Source organism: Dermacentor variabilis, chromosome 1 (genome assembly GCF_050947875.1).
Source record: "Dermacentor variabilis isolate Ectoservices chromosome 1, ASM5094787v1, whole genome shotgun sequence".
Classification (NCBI taxonomy): Eukaryota; Metazoa; Arthropoda; class Arachnida; order Ixodida; family Ixodidae; genus Dermacentor; species Dermacentor variabilis.
In genome coordinates, this window is record NC_134568.1 from 81,602,644 (window position 1) to 81,627,863 (window position 25,220).

At 49.2% G+C, this 25,220-nt stretch overlaps 1 protein-coding gene across 5 annotated transcripts in view; it reads left to right on the top strand.

The window, feature by feature from the left end:
• LOC142579923 (breast cancer anti-estrogen resistance protein 3 homolog) overlaps positions 1-25,220 on the top strand; it is a 266,747-nt gene that overhangs the window by 156,183 nt on the left and 85,344 nt on the right. The window contains exon 1 of one of the 5 annotated variants that reach the window (XM_075690626.1): positions 21,522-21,670. The exons of 3 other annotated variants lie outside the window; for them this stretch is intronic. Coding sequence is in view for 1 of the 2 variants with exons in the window: in XM_075690604.1 (XP_075546719.1) it covers positions 24,366-24,417 (52 nt within the window). In the remaining variant the exon portion in view is untranslated. Of the gene's footprint in view, positions 1-21,521; positions 21,671-22,189; positions 24,418-25,220 lie in introns of those variants that run through there. One more of the 5 variants, XM_075690604.1, reaches the window with a different exon arrangement.

Sequence of the window (25,220 nt, forward strand, 5' to 3'; positions counted from 1 at the left end):
TAACGCATTACCGTCGACAGTCGTCCTGAGATGGGTTTTGCCGCAATTTTTTGTTTGTCACAGTATTTTTTGGGGCAGATGGGGACACGGGAACGTAAAGAATACACACCGCGCACGGGTGCTAACAACTCAGTCCGTTGGTGGTCATGCACCTGTGGTGTGTGTATGTTCTTGTGTCCCTGTCTGACTGAATAATGCTTAACTAACTACGCGAGGGTTCTAAGCGGGGCTGGTTGGTTTACGTCCAACGTGCATGAAGATTAGCGCAGGTGACGGAACAAGTGAACCATGTGTCCTGTTCATTAAACTGCCCTGTCATCGATGCTGTTTGCCATGTTCGACCAATTAGCCCACCAAACCATATGACGCCGCCAAAGAAGGGGTTCTCTCCGCTCAGCAGTGCCGGTTAGCTCGAACATATTCGGTGCATTTTCGCTCCAGTAAGGCTGAGTGGTTGCGCGTCAGCGGAGCGGGCCTGAAAAACGCTCTGCTGAAACTAATGGGGACGACGGCGTAACGGAACGGACGGAAGGACACAGAAAACCGCCACTTTCGAGTTCTTAACCGCTGTCGCAGCAAACTTATCTTTTCTTTGACTTCCTCAGTCCTTCCGCGTATGTGTATGCGCGCGTGGGGGGAGTTCGGACTGTTTGGATCGCACCGCTGGTACGATCTGTTGGGAACTCGGCGCTGACGCCCGTGGTTGTACCTGGGTCGCAAGCCCCAAGGGTAGCGTTGGCCTGGCGGCCTGGGGTACAACTGGAAGCATCCGAAGGTCCCGGCAAAGCATGAGTCGACTGGTAACAACGAAACAACTTGTTTATTTTAACATCGCAAAGAGTTGGCGGTCAGGTTTGACCGAAGTAGAGAGACGGGAGAGCACTTCACTCAACAGAAGAAATCGGAGCCCTCTTTTTGGCGTCCGGGGCAGCTGTTTTTATACTCTCGCAGTTGAGGGCAAGAAGGAACCCCTCAAAAGACGAGCACGTGAATGTACAATGGGCTAATGGTGACGCACACTGTCGTAGCGCTGCCGTAGCACCATGTCGAGCACGATCTCGTAGCACCCTGTTGTAGCGATGCCGTAGCACCATGTCGAGCACGATCTCGTAGCACCCTGTTGTAGCGATGCCGTAGCACCCTGTTGAGCACGATCTCGTAGCACCCTGTTGTAGCGCTGCCGGTCGGGCACAATGACTGTAATGAGAGGATGATCCCTGCTTTCGCAGCGCCTGGTTCTGGCACAATGACTGGAATGCGAGGGTGATCCTTTGCGGTCGCATCGCCGCAGTCGCGCCTGGAAACACCTGCCGATGAGCGTTGCGGCGACGACGATCGGGCCAAAATGTCTGCCGCCCCGCCGCAGTCGCGCCGGCAAAACCACGTGTCGCAGGCGAAACGCAACAGACCGCCCCGCCGGGGGAAGGAGATCCCGATGGACAGGGGACTGCATCCGCTGATGCTCATGATGCTCATAACCGAAGTCGGGCGTCCCTCGACGTTTCTTGAGCGCAGCGCACAGAGAAGGCCTCGTTCTCTAGTTCAGGTTCGCACGGGACACTGCAAAGTGACTTCGGGAGAGTTCACATTTTTGTTCTCGTTCCCGGCAAGCGTTAGAACTACGCTGAAACTCAACCGCTCAGTCAGCAAGCACGGCACAACCCTCACTAAGCCCTGCCAGGCTCTTCCCCCTTTTTATACCACTGCCTAGTTCCTTACAGTAGTCTAGCATCACTCAGAACGCGTCCACAAATTGAAAAATTGCACTAGAAAGCATATCATCACTTTGAAACACTAAACAAAAGCAATATGTTAAAAAAATTCTGCCTCAGGAAGAAAAACATCAGTAACAAACAATTTTGACGCTGATTCCTACGTTAGGGGCTTCGACTTAAGCCATCGGCGTTACCGTTGAGACTCCCCTTTTTGTAACGCACCTCAAAGGAATATTGTTGTAAAGCGAGGCTCCAGCGCAGGAGGCGGCCATTTTTGGGAGAGATGGTCTGCAGCCATTGGAGAGGGCAGTGATCCGTCTCAATGATAAACCTCGAGCCGGCTAGATAGCATGACAATTTCTGAACGGCCCACACGAGACACGCACACTCTTTCTCGGTGGCGCTATACGCCTGCTCACGACTGGTCAGCTTACGACTAGCATACAGGACGGGGTGTTCTACTTCTCCATTTTCCCGTTGGCACAGTACAACGCCCATGCCTCGCTCACTAGCATCGCACTGAACAATGAACCCTTTTGTATAGTCTGGCGATCGTAGCACAGGCTGGTTTGTTAGGGCACTCTTTAGGGCGCTAAAAGCTCTTTCCTTTGTCTCGTCCCAGACGACTGTTTGAGGCTCTGTCTTTCTTAGAGCATCCGTCAGGGGAGCCGCGATATCAGAGTACCTAGGGATGTACCTCTGATAGTAGCCGGCGACACCTAAGAACGACCGAATATCGGTCTTCGTGCGCGGTTGCGGAAAGTCTCGCACAGCGGCCACTTTTATCTCAGAGGGGCGGCGACGACCCTGACCAATCACGTGACCGAGGTAGACAACCTCGGCCTGTGCTAACTGGCACTTAGGAGCCTTTACTGTCAAGCCCGCTTCGCGCAGGCGGGTTAGCACTGCCCGCAAGTGTGCCATATGCTCAGACCAGGATGCGGAGAATATCGCTACGTCGTCTAGATACGGTAAAGCGAATTCTTGCTGTCCCCGCAACACTTTATCCATGAGACTTGAAAAACAGTATGGCGCGTTCTTCAAACCAAAACTCAACACTTTAGGACGGAATGTTCCCATTGGTGAAATGAACGCCGCATACCTACTAGCCTCTTCTGTAAGTGGAACCTGCCAATAACCCCTGACAAGATCTAGGGTGGAAATAAACTGAGCGCTACTAACTTTCTCAAGGCGCTCCTCGATGTTAGGGATCGGATAAATTTGATCCTTAGTGATGGAATTAAGCCTGCGGTAGTCGACGCAAGGACGAGGTTCCTTGCCCGGTACCTCAACTAAAATCAAAGGGGAGGTATAATCACTCTCACCTGCCTCAATAACACCGAGCTGTAGCATTTTCTTTACCTCAGCCTCCATAATATCGCTCTGGCGGGGTGACACCCGATACGCCTTGGATCGTACTGGCTCTGGGGAGGTAAGTTCTATATCATGAGTAAGTACCGAAGTCCTACCAGGCCTCTCAGAGAACAGACCTTGAAACTCTTGTAATAGCTGGTGTAGTTCGGTTTTCTGCTCAGGCGACAGCGGTGCTTTACTGATAAGGTCACTAATGACTTGACCGGTGTCTTCCCTGTTCGTCACTGAGCCTAGTCCCGGAAGCTCGACCGGAAGCTCTTCAGGAACGTTTACCATCATGCACACCACTGCTTCCCTTTGTCTATAAGGTTTGAGCAGATTACAGTGGTAAACTTGCTGTGCTTTCCGCTTTCCTGGCAGACTTACCACGTAGTTAACGTCCGACAGTTTCTGAACAATTCGTGCTGGGCCCTCCCACTGCACGTCTAGTTTGTTGTTTAGCGATGTGCGCAATATCATGACCTCATCGCCAACCTCAAAACGACGGGCCCTGGCTGTCCGATCATAATAAACCTTGGCCCTCTGCTGGGCCTTTGTCATTGCTTCACCTGACAACTCCTGTGCCCTTCTTAAGCGTTCGAGGAGCTTAAGCACGTACTCCACCACGACTGGGTCGTCGCCCCTACCTTCCCACGATTCTCGAAGCATGCGAAGCGGAGATCGAAGCGAGCGACCGTACACCAGTTCAGCTGGCGAAAACCCCGTAGCCGCATGCGGCGCGGTCCTTAAAGCAAACATCACCCCAGGCAGACACAGCTCCCAGTCAGTTCGATGTTCAAAACACAACGCTCTCAACACGCGCTTCATGACGGAGTGGAGCTTCTCAACGGAATTCGACTGTGGGTGGTACACTGAGCTGTGTAACAGCTTTACCCCACACCTTTCGAGAAAAGTTGTCGTCAAAGCGCTAGTAAACACTGTGCCCTGATCTGATTGGATTTCCGCAGGGAAACCAACTCGCGCAAATATGGACAGTAGTGCATTAACTATCTCAACTGAGCTGAGTTCTTTAAGCGGCACTGCTTCAGGGAACTTTGTCGCTGGGCAGATCACAGTCAAAATGTGTCTGTACCCCGTGGCTGTTACCGGCAGAGGTCCCACAGTATCAATAACGAGCCGTCTAAAAGGCTCCGTAATGATAGGTACCAATTTCAACGGCGCCCTCGATTTGTCCCCTGGTTTGCCCACCCGCTGACAAGTGTCACATGTCCTCACGAAATGGTCTGCGTCCCGAAAACACCCTGGCCAATAGTACTCTTGCAAGAGACGGTCCTTAGTTTTCTTAACTCCTAGGTGTCCGGACCACGAACCCCCATGCGACAAGCGCAACAGATCCTGACGATAGCATTGAGGAACGATCAGCTGATCGAACTCCACTCCTCTGCGGTCTAGATACTTCCGGTACAGGACTCCACCTCTTTCCACAAAACGCGCAGTTTTCCTGGCGATACCTTCTTTGACATTGCAGCGCACGTTTTCCAGGCTGCCATCCTTTTTTTGCTCGGCTATCAAAGCCGACCGGCTGACTTTTAGCAACCTATCAAGTCCGTCTGACGTAGGCGCGATGAGCAAATCAGTAGATAGCTCTTCTAACTTTCCCGTGTCGGGCATTTCCTCTCCAGTATCTGGCGCCTTTAACGTTACAGACTCAAGTTTATTCAGTTCGGGCGTGCTCGGAATATCAGCTTGCTGCGCCTCTGACCCTTTTTCGTTGTTTGATAACGTCGGCCCCGCAACTACCGCCTTTGCAGCGAGCTCCCGAACCTTCGATCTGGTTAAGGCCTGAACACTAGCTTCACCAAACAAAAGCCCCTTCTCGCGCAGGAGGTGATCGGACCTGTTTGAAAATAGGTACGGGTACTGGGGTGGCAGCATAGATGACACTGCCGCCTCTGTCTCAAGCGCTCCGAAAGGTCCTTCAATAAGCACCTTTGCTACTGGCAGACACACGCTATGAGCTTCCACGGCTTGCTTGATCCACGCGCACTCGCCCGTGAACATATGGGGTTCTACGTAAGATGGGTGAACTACATCCATCGTAGCTGCGGAATCGCGAAGCACTCGGCACTCTTTCCCGTTCACGAGGAGGTCTCGCATGTAAGGCTCGAGAAGCTTCATGTTCTCGTCAGTGCTGCCTATTGAAAAAAACACAACTTTTGGTGTTGTTTCCGGACACTGCGCCGAAAAGTGACCCGGCTTCTGGCACGTATAACAAACGCCCGCTCGCCTCATCTCGAACCGCTTTCTGCGTTCGGCTTCGGCTGCCGCCGTCTCTTTACGTTTGGTCGGACTGCTTTCACTTGCATCCTCACTACGCGTGTTCCCCTTTGCTCTCATGGGTGTGAACTTCGGCCTCTCAAACTTCGAGCCAAATTCACCCTTTTGACCGTCCTTAGCTCCGCGAGCTCGACGCGTCACAAACTCCTCGGCTAGCTCAGCGGCTCTAGCCACCGTACAAACGTCTGGCCTATCCAAGACCCAGTATCGCACGTTCTCCGGTAATCGACTATAAAACTGTTCTAGCCCGAAACACTGCAGAACTTTATCGTGGTCACCAAACGCTTTCTCTTCTTTGAGCCACTCCTGCATGTTCGACATAAGCCTATACGCAAACTCTGTATATGACTCACTTCTGCCTTTCTCATTTTCCCGAAACTTCCGACGGAACGCCTCCGCAGACAGCTGGTACTTTTTTAGCAGACTCGATTTTACTTTGTCGAAATCCTCTGCCTCCTCTCTATCCAAGCGAGCGACTACGTCGGCCGCCTCGCCGGGTAACAAAGTGAGCAAGCGCTGTGGCCACGTTTCCCGAGAGAACCCCTGCTTCTCGCACGTTCGCTCAAAGTTAACCAGGAACAAACCAATGTCCTCTCCAAGCTTAAACGGCCGCATTAGGTCAGTCATTTTGAACAATACGCGTTCTCCTGCACCGTGTGCCTGACTTCCATTACGAGCGCGTTCCATCTCTACCTCAAGACGCTTCATTTCCAAAGCGTGTTGACGGTCACGCTCTTGTTGCTCTCGCTCTTTCTGTTCTTTACGTTCACGCTCTTCTTTTTCTTTTGCAGTCTCCCTCTCTTCAATGGTCTCAAGGCATTCCGACAGCTCGTCATCCTCAGCCTCTAACTCAAGAATAGCCTTTAGCAGTTCTGGTTTTCTGAGTTTGTCTGAGACATCCAGACCCAACTCTCTTGCAAGCTCCAACAATTTCGGTTTGCGCAACGACTTCAAATCCATGGCTGCTCTGAATGCTGCTTTCTCTACTGCTTACTATTGTCTTGCCGCAAACTAACCCGGCAGCAACGACAACCACAATTACCAGCTCTGTTTCTGACACTAACAAAAGCCTGGCAAAGCTCAGAAGAAGAAAGTCCCGCACTCACCAAACCTCGCAGTCAAGAGTTCCGCGCAGTCGTTCCGCTGCAGGCAACCAGTCGTCACACAGGGCTCGTTGCACTGCTCCCGGATCGTCGTTGAGCTGCTCAGCATACAGTCAACTGCATCTCTTCGCTGCTGGCCTCCGTTGTCGCGATCTCACCGCTGGCAGACAGTTGTTTGAAGTCGGAGGCGATCTCACCGCTGCCAACCAGATGTTTGGATCGCACCGCTGGTACGATCTGTTGGGAACTCGGCGCTGACGCCCGTGGTTGTACCTGGGTCGCAAGCCCCAAGGGTAGCGTTGGCCTGGCGGCCTGGGGTACAACTGGAAGCATCCGAAGGTCCCGGCAAAGCATGAGTCGACTGGTAACAACGAAACAACTTGTTTATTTTAACATCGCAAAGAGTTGGCGGTCAGGTTTGACCGAAGTAGAGAGACGGGAGAGCACTTCACTCAACAGAAGAAATCGGAGCCCTCTTTTTGGCGTCCGGGGCAGCTGTTTTTATACTCTCGCAGTTGAGGGCAAGAAGGAACCCCTCAAAAGACGAGCACGTGAATGTACAATGGGCTAATGGTGACGCACACTGTCGTAGCGCTGCCGTAGCACCATGTCGAGCACGATCTCGTAGCACCCTGTTGTAGCGATGCCGTAGCACCATGTCGAGCACAATCTCGTAGCACCCTGTTGTAGCGATGCCGTAGCACCCTGTTGAGCACGATCTCGTAGCACCCTGTTGTAGCGCTGCCGGTCGGGCACAATGACTGTAATGAGAGGATGATCCCTGCTTTCGCAGCGCCTGGTTCTGGCACAATGACTGGAATGCGAGGGTGATCCTTTGCGGTCGCATCGCCGCAGTCGCGCCTGGAAACACCTGCCGATGAGCGTTGCGGCGACGACGATCGGGCCAAAATGTCTGCCGCCCCGCCGCAGTCGCGCCGGCAAAACCACGTGTCGCAGGCGAAACGCAACAGGACCCAGCTGCCGACGGATGAGCGAAGGAATGTTCAGCGGTAGCGCGTCATCTCACGGTATATTTTGTTGTTTCGCGTTCATGTTTAGCATGAGGCACTGACGCTGTTCAAACTTTATCTGCGGATGACTTATTTGACTATAAAGCTGCCTACTTATAGGCGCTGCATTGATAATTCCCTCTTGAGGATAAACTGTTTTTCTAGGAACTTGTACATAATTGTAAAGGCCCGCATTCAAAACGCTCCGAGGGCTGCTGCTGTTCTGGATTTAAATGCGCTCCTTTAGAGATACGACAAATTTATGTTTCTGTGAATCCTACCTTGGATTCCATGCAAACATGGTGAACGAGACGCGGTGCAGTACGCTTAATAACGTGCCCAGCTTGAATTACTGCCGTCATTGTTCGCTCAACAGAAGAAATTCGCCCTTTGGGGGAGTGGCCGTGTGTGTCCATAATGTGTGGAGTCGTGCGACACCGAATTTCCCCACCGTACGTACTAGTAGTTTCGAATAGTTTGTCATCCCCCATTGGTAAATGTTATGAAATTTAAAAAAAAATGCTTTTGGAATGCGCTTCATTCAAGGGGTGGCGACTAATTGATGTAGGCGATTTCAAACTATTCGTTTGAGAAGATTTCCCTTCTCAGGGAAACTATTCCCTGAGAAGATTTGTTAAACAGACTAACTACTTGTAAGAAGTGTCGAGAGCTGGGCCAGTTGGTACAGTGGTGAAATCCAGCAGTTAGAACAACATACGCAAATCAAGAAGACGACGGGACGAAGCTGGAACTAACAACTCCGTGGGTGAGTGCTGTAATGTCACTGCAACACCCGCCCCCCGAGTACCGCCAACCAGTTTCAATTTTTTGAAACTTTTTGTCACCAACATAGACAACACATATGTCACTACTAGAGGCACCATTTTCTGTAATATATAAGCGTTCACTGGCAGATATTAGCGGCCTACTTAAATTCCGCTAAAGCAAGGAAACCTACCGGCATGCTGCATTACGGTACATCAATTTCGACAGAAAATTCAAGATACTGACTTCCGTTGCAGTATAATGCAGCAAATGCAGTCAAATGCAGCGTACTATGCGGTCGTAAACTTCAGTGATGCAATAGCTGCTTTCCGCTGAAGCCCTTTAGAGCAGAAAAAGGAATACAGAAACCCTGGATTGTACGGAGCCGTTTAAATATCTATTGAGGAAAGCTAGAGAGGCAGAAGAATTTGCAGAAAAGAGTGGGAGTTTGATGCCTTGCTTTTCCTGCGCACCTAAGCACTGTAACATTATATGTCACGGGTTAGCTGCTGCAGCATGCCAGATAAAAGCGTGAAAGTATGCGGATCCCATTCACTGCGGGAATCGATGTAAGCAAAGCTTTCTATGCTGTTTGCTTTGCTTGACGATAATTAGTGGTGATGGCGGTGAATGTGTCATTTCTTCAGCGTTTAATCCAATACGAGAGTGCTGACTTGATGCTAAATGTGGCCTTGCGTGCACCACTGCTGTTTATCTGCGTAGTAAACGCACAGGGAGACGTGTTTGCTTGAGGCGTTGTTGTGTGCCATTGTTCATAACTTCTTAGATGCTTAGATGCATTATTACCCCCCATGGCATATCGCATCGCATCAGAAGTGTAAACTTTAATTGAATTATGGTACTGTACGTGCCAAAACCACGATCGAAGTATGAGGCAGGCCGTAGTAGCACACTCCGGATTAATTTTGGCACCGTGGTGTTCTTTAACGTGTTCACAAATCAAAGTGCATGAGCGTTTTTATTTTGCCCCCGCCGAAATGCGGCTGCCTAGGTCAAATCCGCGACCTCAAGCAATGTCATTGCCGTAAAGCTACTGCGGCGGGCACAGAAGTGTTGATTTTACTTTCGAGCGCTTCCGTAGTGTCGCCTATAGACCCTGCGGTGTTTTAATGCGGCTTTGCGTCTGCACGTTCTGCGTCATTTGTCCGCTTGACAAATTTCCATGGTGTTTATGTTTTAGAAATAGCAGACGCGTACCGGACCGTACCTTCAGTTTGCCCGTAACCGCTGTTTCCTTGCCTTCTCACATCATCTTTTCCCTCTCCTGCCCTCTCCCCCCCCCTTTATAGGAACAACAAAAGTGGAAATACTGTTCTTCATCCATTTCGCGACTCCGTTGGTTCTGCCCATTCTCTACCTCCTCTCCCCCCTCCTCTGTACAGTTCTACCTACGAGGGCAAATCAAAAAGCCTTTGCCCCTATTTCTTATTAACCAAAATGAGGTACATACAGGGTAACTACAAACATAAGTACTAGTCTACGTACCTTACGCTATTTTTCCACATGGTCCGCATTCCGGTTCAGACATATGTCCCATCGCAGCACTAGATTTGAGATGCCCCTATGCAATTTTGTCGTCAGTCAGCGACGCCCGCAGCCTTCCCGAACGCTCATTGTCATGCAAGTCTTCACGGCCTTTTGCAAACTCACAACACCACCACCTCACACATCTCAAAGTGAAACACCTTTCCCCATACGTGGGCTGCATTTCCATGTGGATTTCTATGGGTGTTCGTCCCTTGCTTCATAGAAAACGAATCACACTTCGTTGCTCGTACGCCGTGGACGTGTGAAGCACAACTGACAGCAGCGCCGTGTCGCGGAGCTACCGGCAGATAAGGCCGGCCGGTCCCAGAAAGGTCCGCCGCTGGGAATGGATGTGTTGACTTCACATTTGTACAGCCGTAATGTGGCAAAAAAAAAAAAAAAACATAGGGGCAATGACATTCTCATTCGCCCTCGTTTCGGATTCGCCCTCTGGATTTGCACCTTAGTAGAAAGATAAGCACAGCAGTTTCTGCAATCCTTTTAAGGGTGTTCACGGATAATTACAGCTGTCGAGGCTAATGTGGCGACACCCAGGTAGCTTCAAAAGGTATTGTGCACATGCCACACGTTGGAAAGGTCCAAAGGAACTAGGGTGGTTGCTTGGGCTAGTTGGTAATTCATGATCAAAAATAACGTACAGCGCAAAGGACCAGGACAGCGATAGACGACATACACAGCGCTGACTTCCAACAATATTTTATTGCGTTGCCACATCGTGTGTATATATACAAGAAGAGGCATGCGCAGAAAATGTACGACAGTCACATGGGGTGTTCTAACAGCAAGTCATTGAAGCTGTTAGAACACCCCATGTGACTGTCGTACATTTTCTGCGCATGCCTCTTCTTGTATATATACACACGATGTGGCAACGCAATAAAATATTGTTGGAAGTCAGCGCTGTGTATGTCGTCTATCGCTGTCCTGGTCCTTTGCGCTGTACGTTATTTTTGGTCCAAAGGAGTTTCTCGCGTCGAATTTCCTCTCTGGCACGCTCCTACCATGTATATGCACGTTCTGAACAACCCCCCCCCCCCCGACGCTGCGTGCAAGACAACAGAAGCAGCAGCAGCGCAAAATTCGAAGGAAGAGGCAAAGAAAGCTTCGCTTCAAAAAAAAACGAAAAATGTCGCGCAGATGTCGTTTAGAAGTATACTCAATGTTGGACGTTGTAAGAGTTGGGGTCGGGCATGTCTGAAGTGTTAGCTGGCCCATGCCGTTGTCCGACTCATTCACGCTAAGGACGTTGTTGAAGGGAAGAACATGTTCTCATCCAGAACGAGCAGTACTGGGTTTATTTACAATATCTACATGAGGAGTTGAGAACGTTACGTCTAATCAGTCTAGTATATGACTGAATTGAAGCACACCGAGGAGCCGAAAAAGTTGGCTTAAACCCTCTCTATACTCCCTAGATCCCTAGGCCAGGGAAAACTGCCACCCCACCTTCGTCCAATCGGATCATCCAAAGTCGCCGAAGGATACGAGTTGAGGGCGAGGGTGCACACAATCACTCCCGCACATTTGTTCACTGAACACATAGAAAGGAGGGGAGCTTCGTAGACGGTGATTGTAACGATTGACTCAAGCTTGCGCGTCTTATAGTTCCTGGGAAGACCCATTAGTTAGCTGGAGCGTCTGTCAAACAACCGTGGCGGTTACCGGAGTTCGTGAGGAAACGCCGTAGAACACTCTTTTCCAGAAGTTTCTTGCTCCGATTGATCCGGGACGGCGACAAACGAACAACACTCGGCCCGCCAAACATGCCTCGCCCTGTTGGCGCCGCAGGTCTGTCCGAGGGGACGCATTGTTAGCTTCACGAGCGATTCGTCGCAGTGGGGCAGTAGAGGCTATAAGGTCACTACTGCCGCTGGCCGATCGTAACAACGTGGTGTTATTCAATACTGAAGAAAGGGTCGCGCAGATAAACAGGGACGGGCTAGAAAACACGGACGAACGAGTAGTCTTCTTTCCCGCTCGTTCGTGTTTTCTATCTCGTTCCTGTACTTTTGTGCCATCCTTTCTTGAGAAGACGTTGGGCATGAAATATTCGCCATCTTCACAATCTTCGCAATCTGACAAATCAGCGTCACTTTCCTGAAGGAGAGCTTGAATGTCTTCGTCGCCAAAGTGCCGCGCCTAATGTAACGACACAACTGATCCCCCCAGATTGCCCATTTGTGCATTCAAAGTTTTACCCACGCGCTCAGCCAGCTTGATGGTTCGTCAATGGCCCGTTTCCTGCCGATCCTGCTCATGAAAGAACGCGATCATTCGTTGGCGCGTGCGTAGTGGACAGCGAAGCCACCGCTGTAAGCGGGCTACACTTGACAACCTGGGGGTCGTTCTGATTCTGGTACGAGGTTGCGAGTGTAGGACCTTTGCCTTGGCGAGCAGCGGGACGCCCACTTCAAGTTCCAACGCTCGCGCCTCCGCCTTCTGCGGAAATTCATTGACTGGTCCGCACCCTTTTTTCCGGACACGCACACTGAGAAGGAGGAGAGAGACAAGGAGGAGAAGTATAGGGTTAGGCTGCAACTCGTTCGGCGGTCACAACGCGGGCTGGAAAACGCGCAACAACGCCTCGCTGGAAAGTCAAGCGGGAGGATTTTCACGAGGCGACGTGCGGCCGGCTCGCCCGCTTGCCGATAGATATCGGGGCGCCTGCGGCGAAGTCGGCTGGTCACCGCCGTCGCCCCAAACGAGGACGGCATTCCGCTGCTGCTACCTTGCGCACTCGGAGCGCTGCTGCAGCGCGAGAGGCTTGCCCGCGTACCCGCCATTTCCGCCCCTTGTGCGAACATCACACACGCGTGCGCTCACGTATCCGAGGGAAAGAAAAGTGAGCGTCCCGGAAATCGCGCGCACCGCGTGCCATCGTGGATCTATATTCCCCATCCAAAGTTGGAAGCGGTGCCTAGCTTCTATTTCATGTATGTGATCGTCTACACGGACAGGCGCAGTCGTTGTGCTGCCAAAATATGCCTGCCGATGAATAATCATCACTTTGCGATGCAGTACGCACTTTCTCAGAGAGCTGGGAGCGAGTGCGCGGCTTTATGTGACGGTGTGGCGCCGCGCTCGCCTATTGCGGCGCCATTGCGATGATTTTTGACGATCAGTCGACTGTCCTTCATTTTTCAACAAGAAAAAGTTACGTAAACCTTGGGAGGCTGTGACGGCAGCATATAATGGCCGAAGTTGTTTAAATCGAACCAGTTTTTCTGGTTGTCTGGCACATTCAATAAACGTTTTTTCCTACCACCCTGAGGAAAGGAAAAAGAAAGCGTAACAGAACCTTTTACTTTGGCCGGATGCTCCGGGTTTACGTTTCTGTTTTCAACTACCACTTACAGAGGTCCTTGACGTGCGCCCCGGAGCTACTAAGTGCTAGGTGTACTCTATTCATATCGTGCGGGAGCGCATTCATTGGCCTGAAAGGTTCTGAAGTCACATTTACATTTATTTATTTATTTATTTATTTATTTATTTATTTTGGGGGCTGGAAGGGAAGGGTATACTTCGACACCATTATTCACTTCGCTATTTCCGGAACAATATTCAGCCGAGTCCGTATGCTGACATGGTAGCTTCTATGGAGTCTTCTTGAAAAGATTTATCAGCAGGGCTTCTTATAGCAGGGTATTTCCTTCCTTCTGACACATTTTGCTTATTGCTCCGGTTATGGGCTCTGCCGAGAGAGAGACATCTCTCACTCACTTACTCACTCACTCATTCACTTTTTTTTTTCATCTCTGTTTGCAACATTTACTTGACGTATATCTACCAAGGTGCGTAACGCGAGACGAGAAAGTGCCTATTGAGCGATGTCGCCGCTTCGCTTAGTTAATAAACCCACAATCATGCATGGGCCACGACGACGCTACGCTCGCGCAAACACAGCGCAGCGTAATAGCTGCAGCCTGTCCGACCGCGGAAGTGGCGTTTTTGCTTTTCCCCACACTCGCATTCGAGAGAGGAACCCCCCCCCCCCCTCTCTCTTTTTATTTTTTTTTCTCTCAAGAGCACGGGCATCCCACGCGCGAATCTTGCACGTTGCGCGTAGGCAGATGGCAGGCATGTTCGGCGCGCACCTCTCGCTTTCTGGAAGAGGTGTAAGAGAGAGAGAGAGAGAGAGAGAGGCCGACAACAGATAACGGTGCAAAAGCGCCGTGGGCTGAAGGAGTTGCTGCCCGCACGCCGAAACGGACGTGCTGAAAAAATTGGGTTTTTAATGAAAGAATGCCGCCGCAGGTTCTGCGTCAGCTTTTGCTGTTATCGTTTACTTCGCACTTTCTTTTTTGTCGGGCATTGTATGATTCCTGTACGGCGCCCCCTTTGGGTGGTCTTATTCACAATGTCGAACGGCTGCCCTTGGCAAAAGGAGTGGCGCTTCTCGGCGTATGTACAGGGTGTCCCAACTACCATGTACCAAGCTTTAAAAATATGCAAATGCCACGTAGCTGGACAGAACCAAGGTAATGTTGTTTTCCGTCGCTTGGAGGTTTTCAGATTATTATTTTTTTTTTACATTCCGCCTACTTACATAATTAGTCTTGATCAAATTCTCAAATATTATAATTAGATAGCTTGATTATTAAAATTAGCTCTCCAATGAACGAACATTTGACTTGCACGTACTGCACAACACTGGAACGCTGTAGCGTACAAATCTTCGAAATAGAGCTCTGTACAAATGAAACATGGAACGTACAGACGTGCCCCGTAATTTCCTGCACATGAATCTCAGTACGCATGTGCAACCGACAACAGTTTCTTTTTCTTCGACTACGCGCAATGAGGGCTATGCTAAAGAAGTCAGTCGATCATTACACCCAAGAATCGATGGGTCTTTCCATTGTTGATAGTGTGTCCATTAATGGAGACTGGTATAGGCGTCATAGGTTCACGTGTGAAGGCAATTAACGCGCATTTCTCAGTCGATACAGTCATGTCTTGTGCTTGAAGGTAGGCTGATGTCAAGGTTGCTGCCCGCTGCAATCGCGCGCCCACCTGAAGGCGAGTAACCGCAGAAGTCCAAAGGCAAATGCTTTTCTCAGGATTCCTACTAAGGGTATATGCCTTGAGCACAGTTCGGGTTTTCCGCAATTTCATGTGCTTTGAAGTGATCAATTAAACATGAACTAGAGCAAATTTCGGTTGATTATTTAGTATATCCAGTTTAGTGACACAATCGCATATTTAGTGAAATTTGCCAGCGCTATCCCTTACATAAGGGCTTACTGGAATACAATGGCTTTTCTAAGGAGTGTTTACTGAAGGCTATATAAGATCAATAAGAATTTAACAGAATGCTAACAAACGCTTTTGTGAGGCATTACTTTTCGGTCACAAAATGACATCATTATTTGCACTGCGTCCTCTAAAAAATGTCCCTTTCTATCTTTAAGCACATAACATGTCATAGTATTGAACACGTTTTCGCACATAGTGTCTACTGCAGTAGGGCGACAACGGTACTGACGACGGTGTTCCGCCGTCAGATGTCTGACGACCGATCACCGTAGGTCTTAAAATCGTATATATCTTGCCCCATCTTTTCTTTATCTTTCTTCTTTTTTTTCGTTGAACAGCTTGGCTAACGTTAGCTAAGACACCCTATATGTATATAAAAGAAAAAGTCGGCTTACTGTTTAGCACAGTTTAACAGATTTCTGGAGATTCGACGAATACACGGAAACCACGCTTTGTGGTGCATTAGTTGAAGTGCTGAGTAAGTGAATGTCATTTGTACAATTCGGGAAAATAGCAGTGCAGCAACAGGACCAATGAAAGACAAAACAACAACTAGCCAAACTTCGCAATCCTGTACTTTGTATAAGCGTTTCAGGATATGTAGCGTGTACCATCTCCCGCATTCATAAACGTGAATCGGCTCGGAACTTTTCCCATGACTCCGCCGAATAGAGAGCAGCGGCGTCCCTCAACGGAAGCACTCGTTGGGCTTCAGCGGCCGATTCTCATGCGTGATGTACTCGCGAAGCACCTCTCGCTATGCAGCGCCTTCGAGTATATAGACGCCTTAAGTGCCTGATTGCAGAACTCTGCATTTACTAATCGGCGAGGAGCGTTGTTGAAGAGTGCTGACTACTTCAGTCGAGGGACGGCACTGGCTGTCGACCGACACAATCAGTGCAAGATATATATAACCCATACTCGGCAGAATTGAGTTTCGGCGCGTTTGTACGTAATTACGGCCGTATTACCCTGACTCGCGTGTTCATGCATGGTATGCATGTACGTTCGCGAGCTTCCCCACTTTTTTTTATTCGTTTCTTTGCTTTCTCTCCACTGTTCTTTCCGTCTTTATTTCCCCTTCCCCCAGTGCAGGGTAGCAAACCGTAATCTTATCTGGTTAACCTTCCTGCCTTTCCCATCCCGTTTATCTCTCTCGTGCTACACAGGGTGTCCCAGCTAACTTTAGCCAGTGTTTAAAAATATTCAAATGCCACGTAGCTGGACAGAACCAAGGTAATGTTTGCCGTCGCTTGAAGATACTCGGATTAAATATGTAACTCGTCGGAATGCAAAAATAGTCTTAACTGATGAACTTCTCAAATATTATAATTAGATGAAAAGTGTCAATGAGACAATTGTAGAGCAACATGAAAAAAAAAAACATTTTGGAGGACGCTTAAGCTTCGCCTTGAAGAGTGGAACGTGGTAGCATTCCAAGATCCCTGACTGCTTGTCACCCTTCCAGGCAACTGGAGCGTATGTAACCGTAATGTTTGCCTGGAAACGCTTTCCGCGAACGCTATGCACGAAGGCGAGCTTTGTGGGGGAACCACGGTCTCTTGCGTGGGCCGCGATCATTACGATGCGGCGGAGGTCCCCAAAACACCCATCGCGCCGGCGCGCGCAAAATGGCGGACGCCTCGGCCGGTCTGTGAACGCCGCGGCCGGTTTGTGTGTGTGAAGGGGTTTCTTTGAGTTTTCGCGTAACATAATTATGTTTTCTCGTTAGTCTAATTACAATCCGAGAGCTATCATGTCTGTAGGTTGTGTGCAAGTCGTAGTTTACGATTTTTCTACTCATTTTAGCTTGAGAAATTCAATCAGTTCAGTCAATTCCGTGCATCACATGGAAGCCCTGGGTGTAGTTCGAAAATCTTTTTTTTTTTTTTTTTTTGCCGATGCGATGTCCGACGTCGGATTTTCTGCGACACGGGCGTCTTAACGCCATCGCAGTAAAACTCCCCGATACAGCTTTCTGCTGCTCAATACGTGCTACATAAAATTGTTTTTCCGAGCGTGAAAGAAGCCCGCGAATACACTCAAATATGCCGCGCGACTGGCCGCTCGAAGCACGTTGCGTGTATTCGCGGGCTTCTGTCACGCTAGGAAAAACAATTTTATGTAGCACGTATTGAGCAGCAAAAAGCTGTATCGGAAGTTTTTGATATTGCTTTATAATTTTCTCATTGACACTTTTCATCTGATTATAATATTTCAGAAGTTCATTAACTAATTAGGACTAATTACGTAGTTAGGTTACATATAAAAAATATAATCTGAGTATCTCCATGCGACGGCAAACAACATTACCTTTGTTCTGTCCTGCTATACGTGGCATTTGCATATTTTAAAACTCTGACTAAAGTTAACTGGGACACCCTGTGAAGTTACGAAACGCACCGAGCAGCTCATTAGACTGGTGCTCATTCATTTCAATGCAATTTAATTTCGTTTCGTTCGGTTCCCACTGTGTCTCCATCAAAGACGGCTTGGCGACGCCCACGGTAAACGGTTTGCGGAGGCGAGCGCGCACTTGTGGTTGCACTCTGCGTGCCTAGGAAGGGAAAGCAGTGATAGTGTTATCGCTTTAGCTACGCGCCGCTGTATCGCTGCATGCCAGCGTAAATTGCAGCGCACGTGACTGCAAAAGCCCTGTTCTTGGGGTTTGACTGACGGCCGTATACCGTGACTTGACGGCGTACACGACATGGCGAATGCAAGTGTAGCGCGGTCAGCCGCCGAGATCTCGGGCTTGCGCCGCGTTTCCGGAGCCCTTGCGTGTTACGCAGGCAATCCTCCACTGTTGGGCAAGCACCGCCTGAACGAATTCTAGAGCACCGCCGACTCAACTTCTTCGCCTTCTCTCAACCGCCCACTTATCTGGGGCTGCGCTAAAGCCTGACGCGCTCTTCCGCATGTGCAGCTTCTAACGTGCCGCCGAGCAGCTGTTCTCGCGCGTCGTGACACGGGCGCACCAAACACGTCGTGCCTACTTGCCTTTTGACTTGCGGCGGTTCTTACGCGTCCCCTATTGATCGCTTGACCGGCGAAGAGTTTTACGCACGCCGCACCTGAGCCTTAGTCACTGAGCTTCTGCAGCGCAGGATGGAACTGAGTGTTCGTGACAGGACGCACTCGCCCGGAATGAAAGGAAGTCCCACGTTCGAGTGGTGTTGAACGAGCAACGCTAGAAAGCTGCAGCTTTTTAAGACTGCAGCTGCTTCTCTTCCCCACTCGCTGCACGGAACTGAGTGCGAACCATAAACAGGATAGTTGTCGTCGTCCGCCGTCTATAGATTCGTGATCTCAAACGGCACCGGAGAGAGCTCTTCGTGACTGCGCGCGCGTGACCCTTCTTACTTCCTGCTGTTGCAGCGCGTTGTGACGTGTCTGCGAATAATAGGTGCGTTTTGAATGGGCTCGATGACGAGCGAGCTAAACCTGTAAATCGTCCTGCGTAAACTGAATGAATGAACGTGAACAAGACAGGCACTTTTTTGAAAGACTACACACAGACAGCGGCAAGAGAGACTTGCCTATAGTTGCACGTTCACTCGTCTTCACGAGAATGATGGTGCTACTTTCGGTGAAGGTGTGCTTTACACGGAGGAGCTCCCATTAATCGATGTGAAGTACCAGGTCAGGTATGACATATATCGCCATGAAACGTTCGCTTGACACCAATAATCAAGTTTTCGCAAAGTGCACGCGCATCAGCTCTCAAGAAAGAATACTTATGTCTTTCAACACTTGGGCACCGTCACTAAGGCCTCAGGGCGAACGTCTTGCAAATAGTTAGCGAGCAGGTACGTTCATTTTTTACCTATCTATAGAGAGAAGTTCACGGATCACTTCCACGTCGAGTCCAATTTCAGCAGCTGGAATAGCAAGCTGCTCTCATAAAGACAGAATTTGCGTCATCAACAGCCAGTGTGCACTGCAGCTGTCGGCCGGCGTTGTTGTTGTTTTTGTTTGTTTGCTTTTGCTCCTCGCACTCACACGTGCTCGACACAATTGCCTGTTTCCTTGTAGCCGCGGCCTCTGTGAATCCACGCCACGTGTATAGCTTGGCAAAACTGCGCTCAGCTTTGTGCATTGTTTACTTTCTCCGCGCATTTAACTAACACATTTACTAGCATTTTTACCAACGACTGCGCCCACACATGCAGCGCGCAAGTGTGGGCGCAGTCGGAACTCGTCCCCAATTCCCATGCAAGAGAAGCGGCAGCGTAAATGCCGTCGCTTGCCGTATTTTGCTCATGGGAGCTTAACTAACTAATCGCTACAAAAAAAAAAATTACCGCGAGTAACGCTTTAATCGATCGGTCCGACAGTTAATCTATCAAATAATCGTCCAGCCTTAGATGAAGGTATAGCATCTTTTCTCCTTTAGATGTTCGAAATTTCCTCACTATTGTTGGAAAGTCAGGCAGGGGTGTGTACAGTCGCTGCTTAGTCATTTAGTATGCGAAAACACTGCATTTGTTTTGCTCACAACAAATATATGCTCGTCCGACGACCGGCCATGCGCGTGGCCAAACCACGGTTGTGTGGGCTTTAGCACAGCGACTTTATATCTGACTCACAGTGGTGAGATACACGCTTGGTGCGATTCATAACTGATAAATCCCGAAATAACGGTTCATGTGCGGTTGATTTAAATGTGTAGCGTTCACATAACTTGGCTTGTTAGGTAAGATCAATTGGACACTATCCGTCATGGTTGAGACAACGTACCCTCACTCAAACCCCCATCACCACCTGTATGTGTCTACCTCAGCGTGTACCGTACGTTCCCATTTCCTCGATATAAATGCGCTTTGTTCAGCGTGGGAACAAGAAAAGGCGCCCGAACAGAATCTTTGGGGAAAATTTGTAGTGTGTGGGGCACAATAAATCAACAGTGTACTGCGGGGCGCGCTATAGAACGATTTACAAGAGGGTGAACTTAATTTGAACAGAATCGTTAAAAGTGAATCGCAAGTTGAATCATAAAAAACTTGCGATTCGCTGATGATATTGCCTTGCTTAGTAACTCAGGGGACCAACTGCAATGCATGCTCACTGACTTGGAGAGGCAAAGCCGAAGGGTGGGTCTAAAAATTAATCTGCAGAAAACTAAAGTAATGTTTAACAGTCTCGGAAGAGAACAGCAGTTTACGATAGGTAGTGAGGCACTGGAAGTGGTAAGGGAATACATCTACTTAGGACAGGTAGTGACTGCGGATCCAGATCATGAGACTGAAATAATCAGATGAATAAGAATGGGCTGGGGTGCGTTTGGCAGGCATTCTCAGATCATGAACAGCAGGTTGCCATTATCCCTCAAGAGAAAAGTTTATAACAGCTGTGTCTTACCAGTACTCACGTACGGGGCAGAAACCTGGAGGCTTACGAAAAGGGTTCTACTTAAATTGAGGACGACGCAACGAGCTATGGAAAGAAGAATGATAGGTGTAACGTTAAGGGATAAGAAAAGAGCAGATTGGGGTGGGGGAACAAACGCGAGTTAATGATATCTTAGTTGAAATAAAAAAAAAGAAATGGGCATGGGCAGGACACGTAATGAGGAGGGAAGATAACCGATGGTCATTAAGAGTTACGGAATTGATTCCAAGGGAAGGGAAGCGTAGCAGAGGGCGGCAGAAAGTTAGGTGGGCGGATGAGATTAAGAAGTTTGCAGGGACAACATGGCCACAATTAGTACATGACCGGGGTAGTTGGATGAAGTATGGGAGAGGCCTTTGCCCTGCAGTGGGCGTAACCAGGCGGTTGATGATGATGATGATGATGATGATGATGATGATGATGATGATGTTAAAAGCAGGGAAATAAAGATAATGAGCTATACTTGCTCTCCTCTACGAGCAGATGTGGGCGTTGAAAATAGCTTTTCGAAATCGGAATTGTTGGATCGGTCGCAGTAATCATAGCGGGATTCCCTCTAGTAGACACCGCCAGGGAAAGACGAGTGAGAAGCGTGCGTCGGAGGAACTAACGTCCAAAGGGCGCGATTCACGTGAGGTGATTTGTTGACTATAGACTTCGTCGTTTAGTAGCTTTCGGAAGTCGCGTTGTAGGCTGGAATTGTCCACGCGGATGGCGAAATTTGTGCGCCTTCTGAATATGTGGGCTGAAATTTGAGACAACGCTCAGTGGCGCGAGAAGCATGTGCTATACCTGCAAAAGGAACCAGTACTCCTCTGAAATGACTGCGCAAATGTGTTGGCCACCCTCTCGGCAGCAGGTATATACGGGTGCAACGGACGGCGCGCGCGTGTGCTTGTGCGTATAGTAAAGACGTGTAAGAAGACCCGCGTTGCGCGCACATCTGCCCGCCGTGTGTCCGACGCAAGCGGCGCAGGCGGGGGCCGAGCACGCGCGCCCGCTGCGGACGCCCAGATGGTCGCGTTAGCGGTACGTCAAATAACTGCGGCGCACCTGCCGCTGTTGTGCGCGCATTGCCACCGCGCCTAGTAACCTTGTCGAGTGCGTCGCGATAACCGCTGTGTCCGTTCGTTTCATCGCGCCAACCCCGCCTAGTCTCCTCTCTTCTCGTCTCATTCATACCAGCGCCACACGGGGTCTCAACGCTGAGGTAAATTCGCTAGAATTCTCCTAGATACGCTATGCCGTTAGTCTGCAGATCTGTGTAAAAACGTGAAGGTAATCTCTTTCGAAATTTTCATGGGGAACTGTGGCTGACTGTGGGTGGTTTTTTTCGCAGATTCATATTGCAGGTCTATTCAGTGATGATTTGTTATCCACTTTTCTTTGTAGAGACCGCATTAGTTTCTGCCGACGAGTTGCTTCATGTTGAAAACATTGGCCTGTAGGTGCGGAAATATCCAATATCGTCGGTGGCGCCATCTTGACGCACTGGAATCGCATTACTGTTTTTTCTGTCTTCAAACCTGCCTTTGACATTGCTCGCTGGAGCTATGCTTCACGTTGTACATCCTAGGTGCTTCTTCGTTCACAGTTAAACGTGTTGTCGTCTGTGTGTGAACTGAGCACGTGATTGTAAAATGTTTATTATTATTATTATTATTATTATTATTATTATTATTATTATTATTATTATTATTATTATTTACAATGTACTTTGCCTAGAAAGCTGTTTAGGAGCACATTTATTTATTGGTAACTGGTTGCAATCCTGGTGCCGGTAGTTGTGCTTCGTTTTTGTGTGTGCACACTGTGCATAAATTAAAATGTTGACTTCTTAAGTTCTTGGTCTGGCCGTCTGGACAGTATAGCTTCGTGGACAGTTGTGGAACGCTATGCAATAGCTGCTGATCAAACCAAATACTTTGCCTCCACAGAACGTGGTTCTCCTTACGCACTCAAAGGCCGCGTTGCAACAATTCTACCGTGGCCTAGCGTCCATCAAGTTCCCGCGCGTATCACTAGCCCTCGTGAAAGAACTCGGCAACATATGCGTCACAGTAAAGGAGGAGGAGGAGGAAAAAAATTTATTTAAAAAAAATGAAAGGACAAGCAAAAGTTTCAGTTGATTCCCTCCCACATTGGCATTGCTGACAACGAAAAAGCTGATGCTCTTGCATACGCAGCAACGCTTCATCATCCTCCCAAAGTGAATGGCCTAAAGGGTAATCAAGTTTTAAAAATCTGACATTCGAAATCACTTTGGGTCACTTTGGGATCCACCACATATGTCATGCGTAAGCAAGAAATTTTGTCGAGAGGAAGCCTCACTTCTGTATCGAATAAGGACAGGATCTGCTAGTACACATTATGGTTATTTAAGACGGGGCGTATCTATTCTCCGAACTGCACGACATGCGACCAGACAGGAGACATCGAACACTTTTTGTGGTCGTGCCCAAAATTCTAAGATGAAAGGGACGCTCTCCTTGAAAATCTGCAATAAAAGTACATTTCGCATGCGTGCCTTCAACACCTTGTGTTCCCCGAAGGACCAGTTATAGCCCGCAAAGAAACTTCACGTCTCCTTATACCATTCTTAAGAGAGGCTGGTCCCTTTCCCCAGTGTAGGGTAGCCAACCGGGCTCATTCCTGGTTAACCTCCCTGCCTTTCATTTATCACTTGGTCTCTCTCCAGCAGGACAATCGTCCACTGTCAGGACTAAAAGCTTTAGGTCAATGCTCCCAAAGAACATCCGCGCTGAAGCCCTTACTCGCGTTATTAAGGTTCCCGCGGTTACGGGGCTTCACGATAGACTTTAAAGGGACACTAAAGGTTACCATAAAGTCAAGTTAAAGTGATAAAGCAATGCTCTACAACGTCTAAGGCGTCAATATAATCGCGAACAGAGCTTTAGTAACCGAGAAATTGAGGTAAATGCATGACACGATTTCAGACTCCCCAGCGACATTCCGGTACTAGCCCGATGACGAAGGCACTCCTCATAATTTATGTCACTAGTACTCAACTACTCGAATTAAAAAGATAATTTCATCAGATTATAAGACGGAAGAAAATGATACTTGTCTACTGCTATTCGATTCTAAGAAAAAACATTTTGAGGTTACCCTTGGGTAGTATGGCCGGGTGAGCGAAAGGCTTCGTTTTCGCTCGACTCTGCGCGCTCGACTTCGCGCCGCGCGCGCTTTGGAGTTTCAGTTGTTTCTTTATCGCGTCGTGCTGCGGTGGTCCTGCTGGCTCGCGAAACTTGTATTTGGAACAAGCAGCGAGAATGCCACGTCCATGTGATGTCGTGGGATGCGCGAACGGTCCGCGGAACTTGGCCAAGGGCAGTTGCAGCGGCGAATCCAACGTTACTTATCACTGTGTGCTAACGAGTGAACCTCTCCGTTCGAAGTGGTTAAGTGCCGTACCTCTGCCACAGCGCGCTAGCAAAAAGCCGAAAAATCACGTAGTGTGCTCGCTGCAATTTCGTCCAGAGGATTACGAGTTCAACGCCGACTTACTGAAGTCGCGTGGAGTGCCTTTCAAAGCAGGCTGCCGTCGTAGTAGTACGCAACGACGCCGGCAGCGCGAGCCCTCAGCAGCAGGTCTCCTTCATCAGCGCTTAAATCGCTGAACTCGAGCCCAGCATCGCGAGCCAGTGTGTCGTTGTCAGGGTCGTCCATTGCAACGAGCGTCGAAGTTGGCGTCATAAAATAAAGAACCAGCTTATCGTCGTGCGCTTTCCATTCCGCTAGCCACTATAGTTCCGCTTTCGCGCTGCTGTCGGCTCTGTCTTGGCTCTGTTTCTGGCCGCGCGTTTGCGTTTTGTGCAGAAAAGCCGTAGCGCCGTCTGCGGGAGCCGTTTTACTCACCGACGGCGCAACGTCACTATGGGACCATGACGTCAACACTCCTGGATCGCAGGGCGGGTGATTTGAACTGCGCTAGAGGTATGCGGATGCTTCAGAGCGCATTTTCTCTTAAAATAAGTCTCTTCTTCGCACGAAACAAGCGTTTCGAGGTTTCTGGGATGGTATTTCAACAGTCCACATTGACGTAATATTAACCTTTAGTGTCCCTTTAAGAACGCCGCCCCCTACCGCTCTGTAGTGTACGCGGTTTGTTCTTGCTCGTCTCTCTTTCTCCATATCTCCCCCTTCCACTCTCTTTCTCTTTTTATCCCCCTTATCCCTTCCCCCCGTGCAGGGTAGCCAACCGGTACTACCTCTGGTTAACCTCCCTGCCTTTCTATGCATCATTTTCTCTCTTTCTTGCTCTCTCTCTCTGGTCTGATGGACATGTGGCGAAGCACCACAGCGATTCTATAAGAGACGCTCGGGCGAAGCAATTGCCGGTTTTGATTGCCAGGCTAAACCCGCTTGCTGCTGGAACTCACCACCACCACCACCACCATCTCTAAGTTTAGGATGGTCCTTGGAAAGCTCTGTTTAGGAGAAATTTCGTAACGTCCTAACACTTTGTAACACGTGTATCGCCCACATGCTATGTCCTCAACTTATAGTGGCATTATTCGAAATAAATAAAATAAAGCAAAATGTCGTTCCCATTAAAATCGCCTACCCTACGAGACACCACATAAAACACGATAATCCAACTTACGCGGTCAATGGGAAAACGTGCAGGTGTCCCCTAGCGTTTGAGCAGTTTTTGAGAGGCCAAACTCTTTTGTGGTAATAGTATTTAATGCCGCATGGCGCAATTTATTGACAACAGCTTCCCGTTTATACAGAAC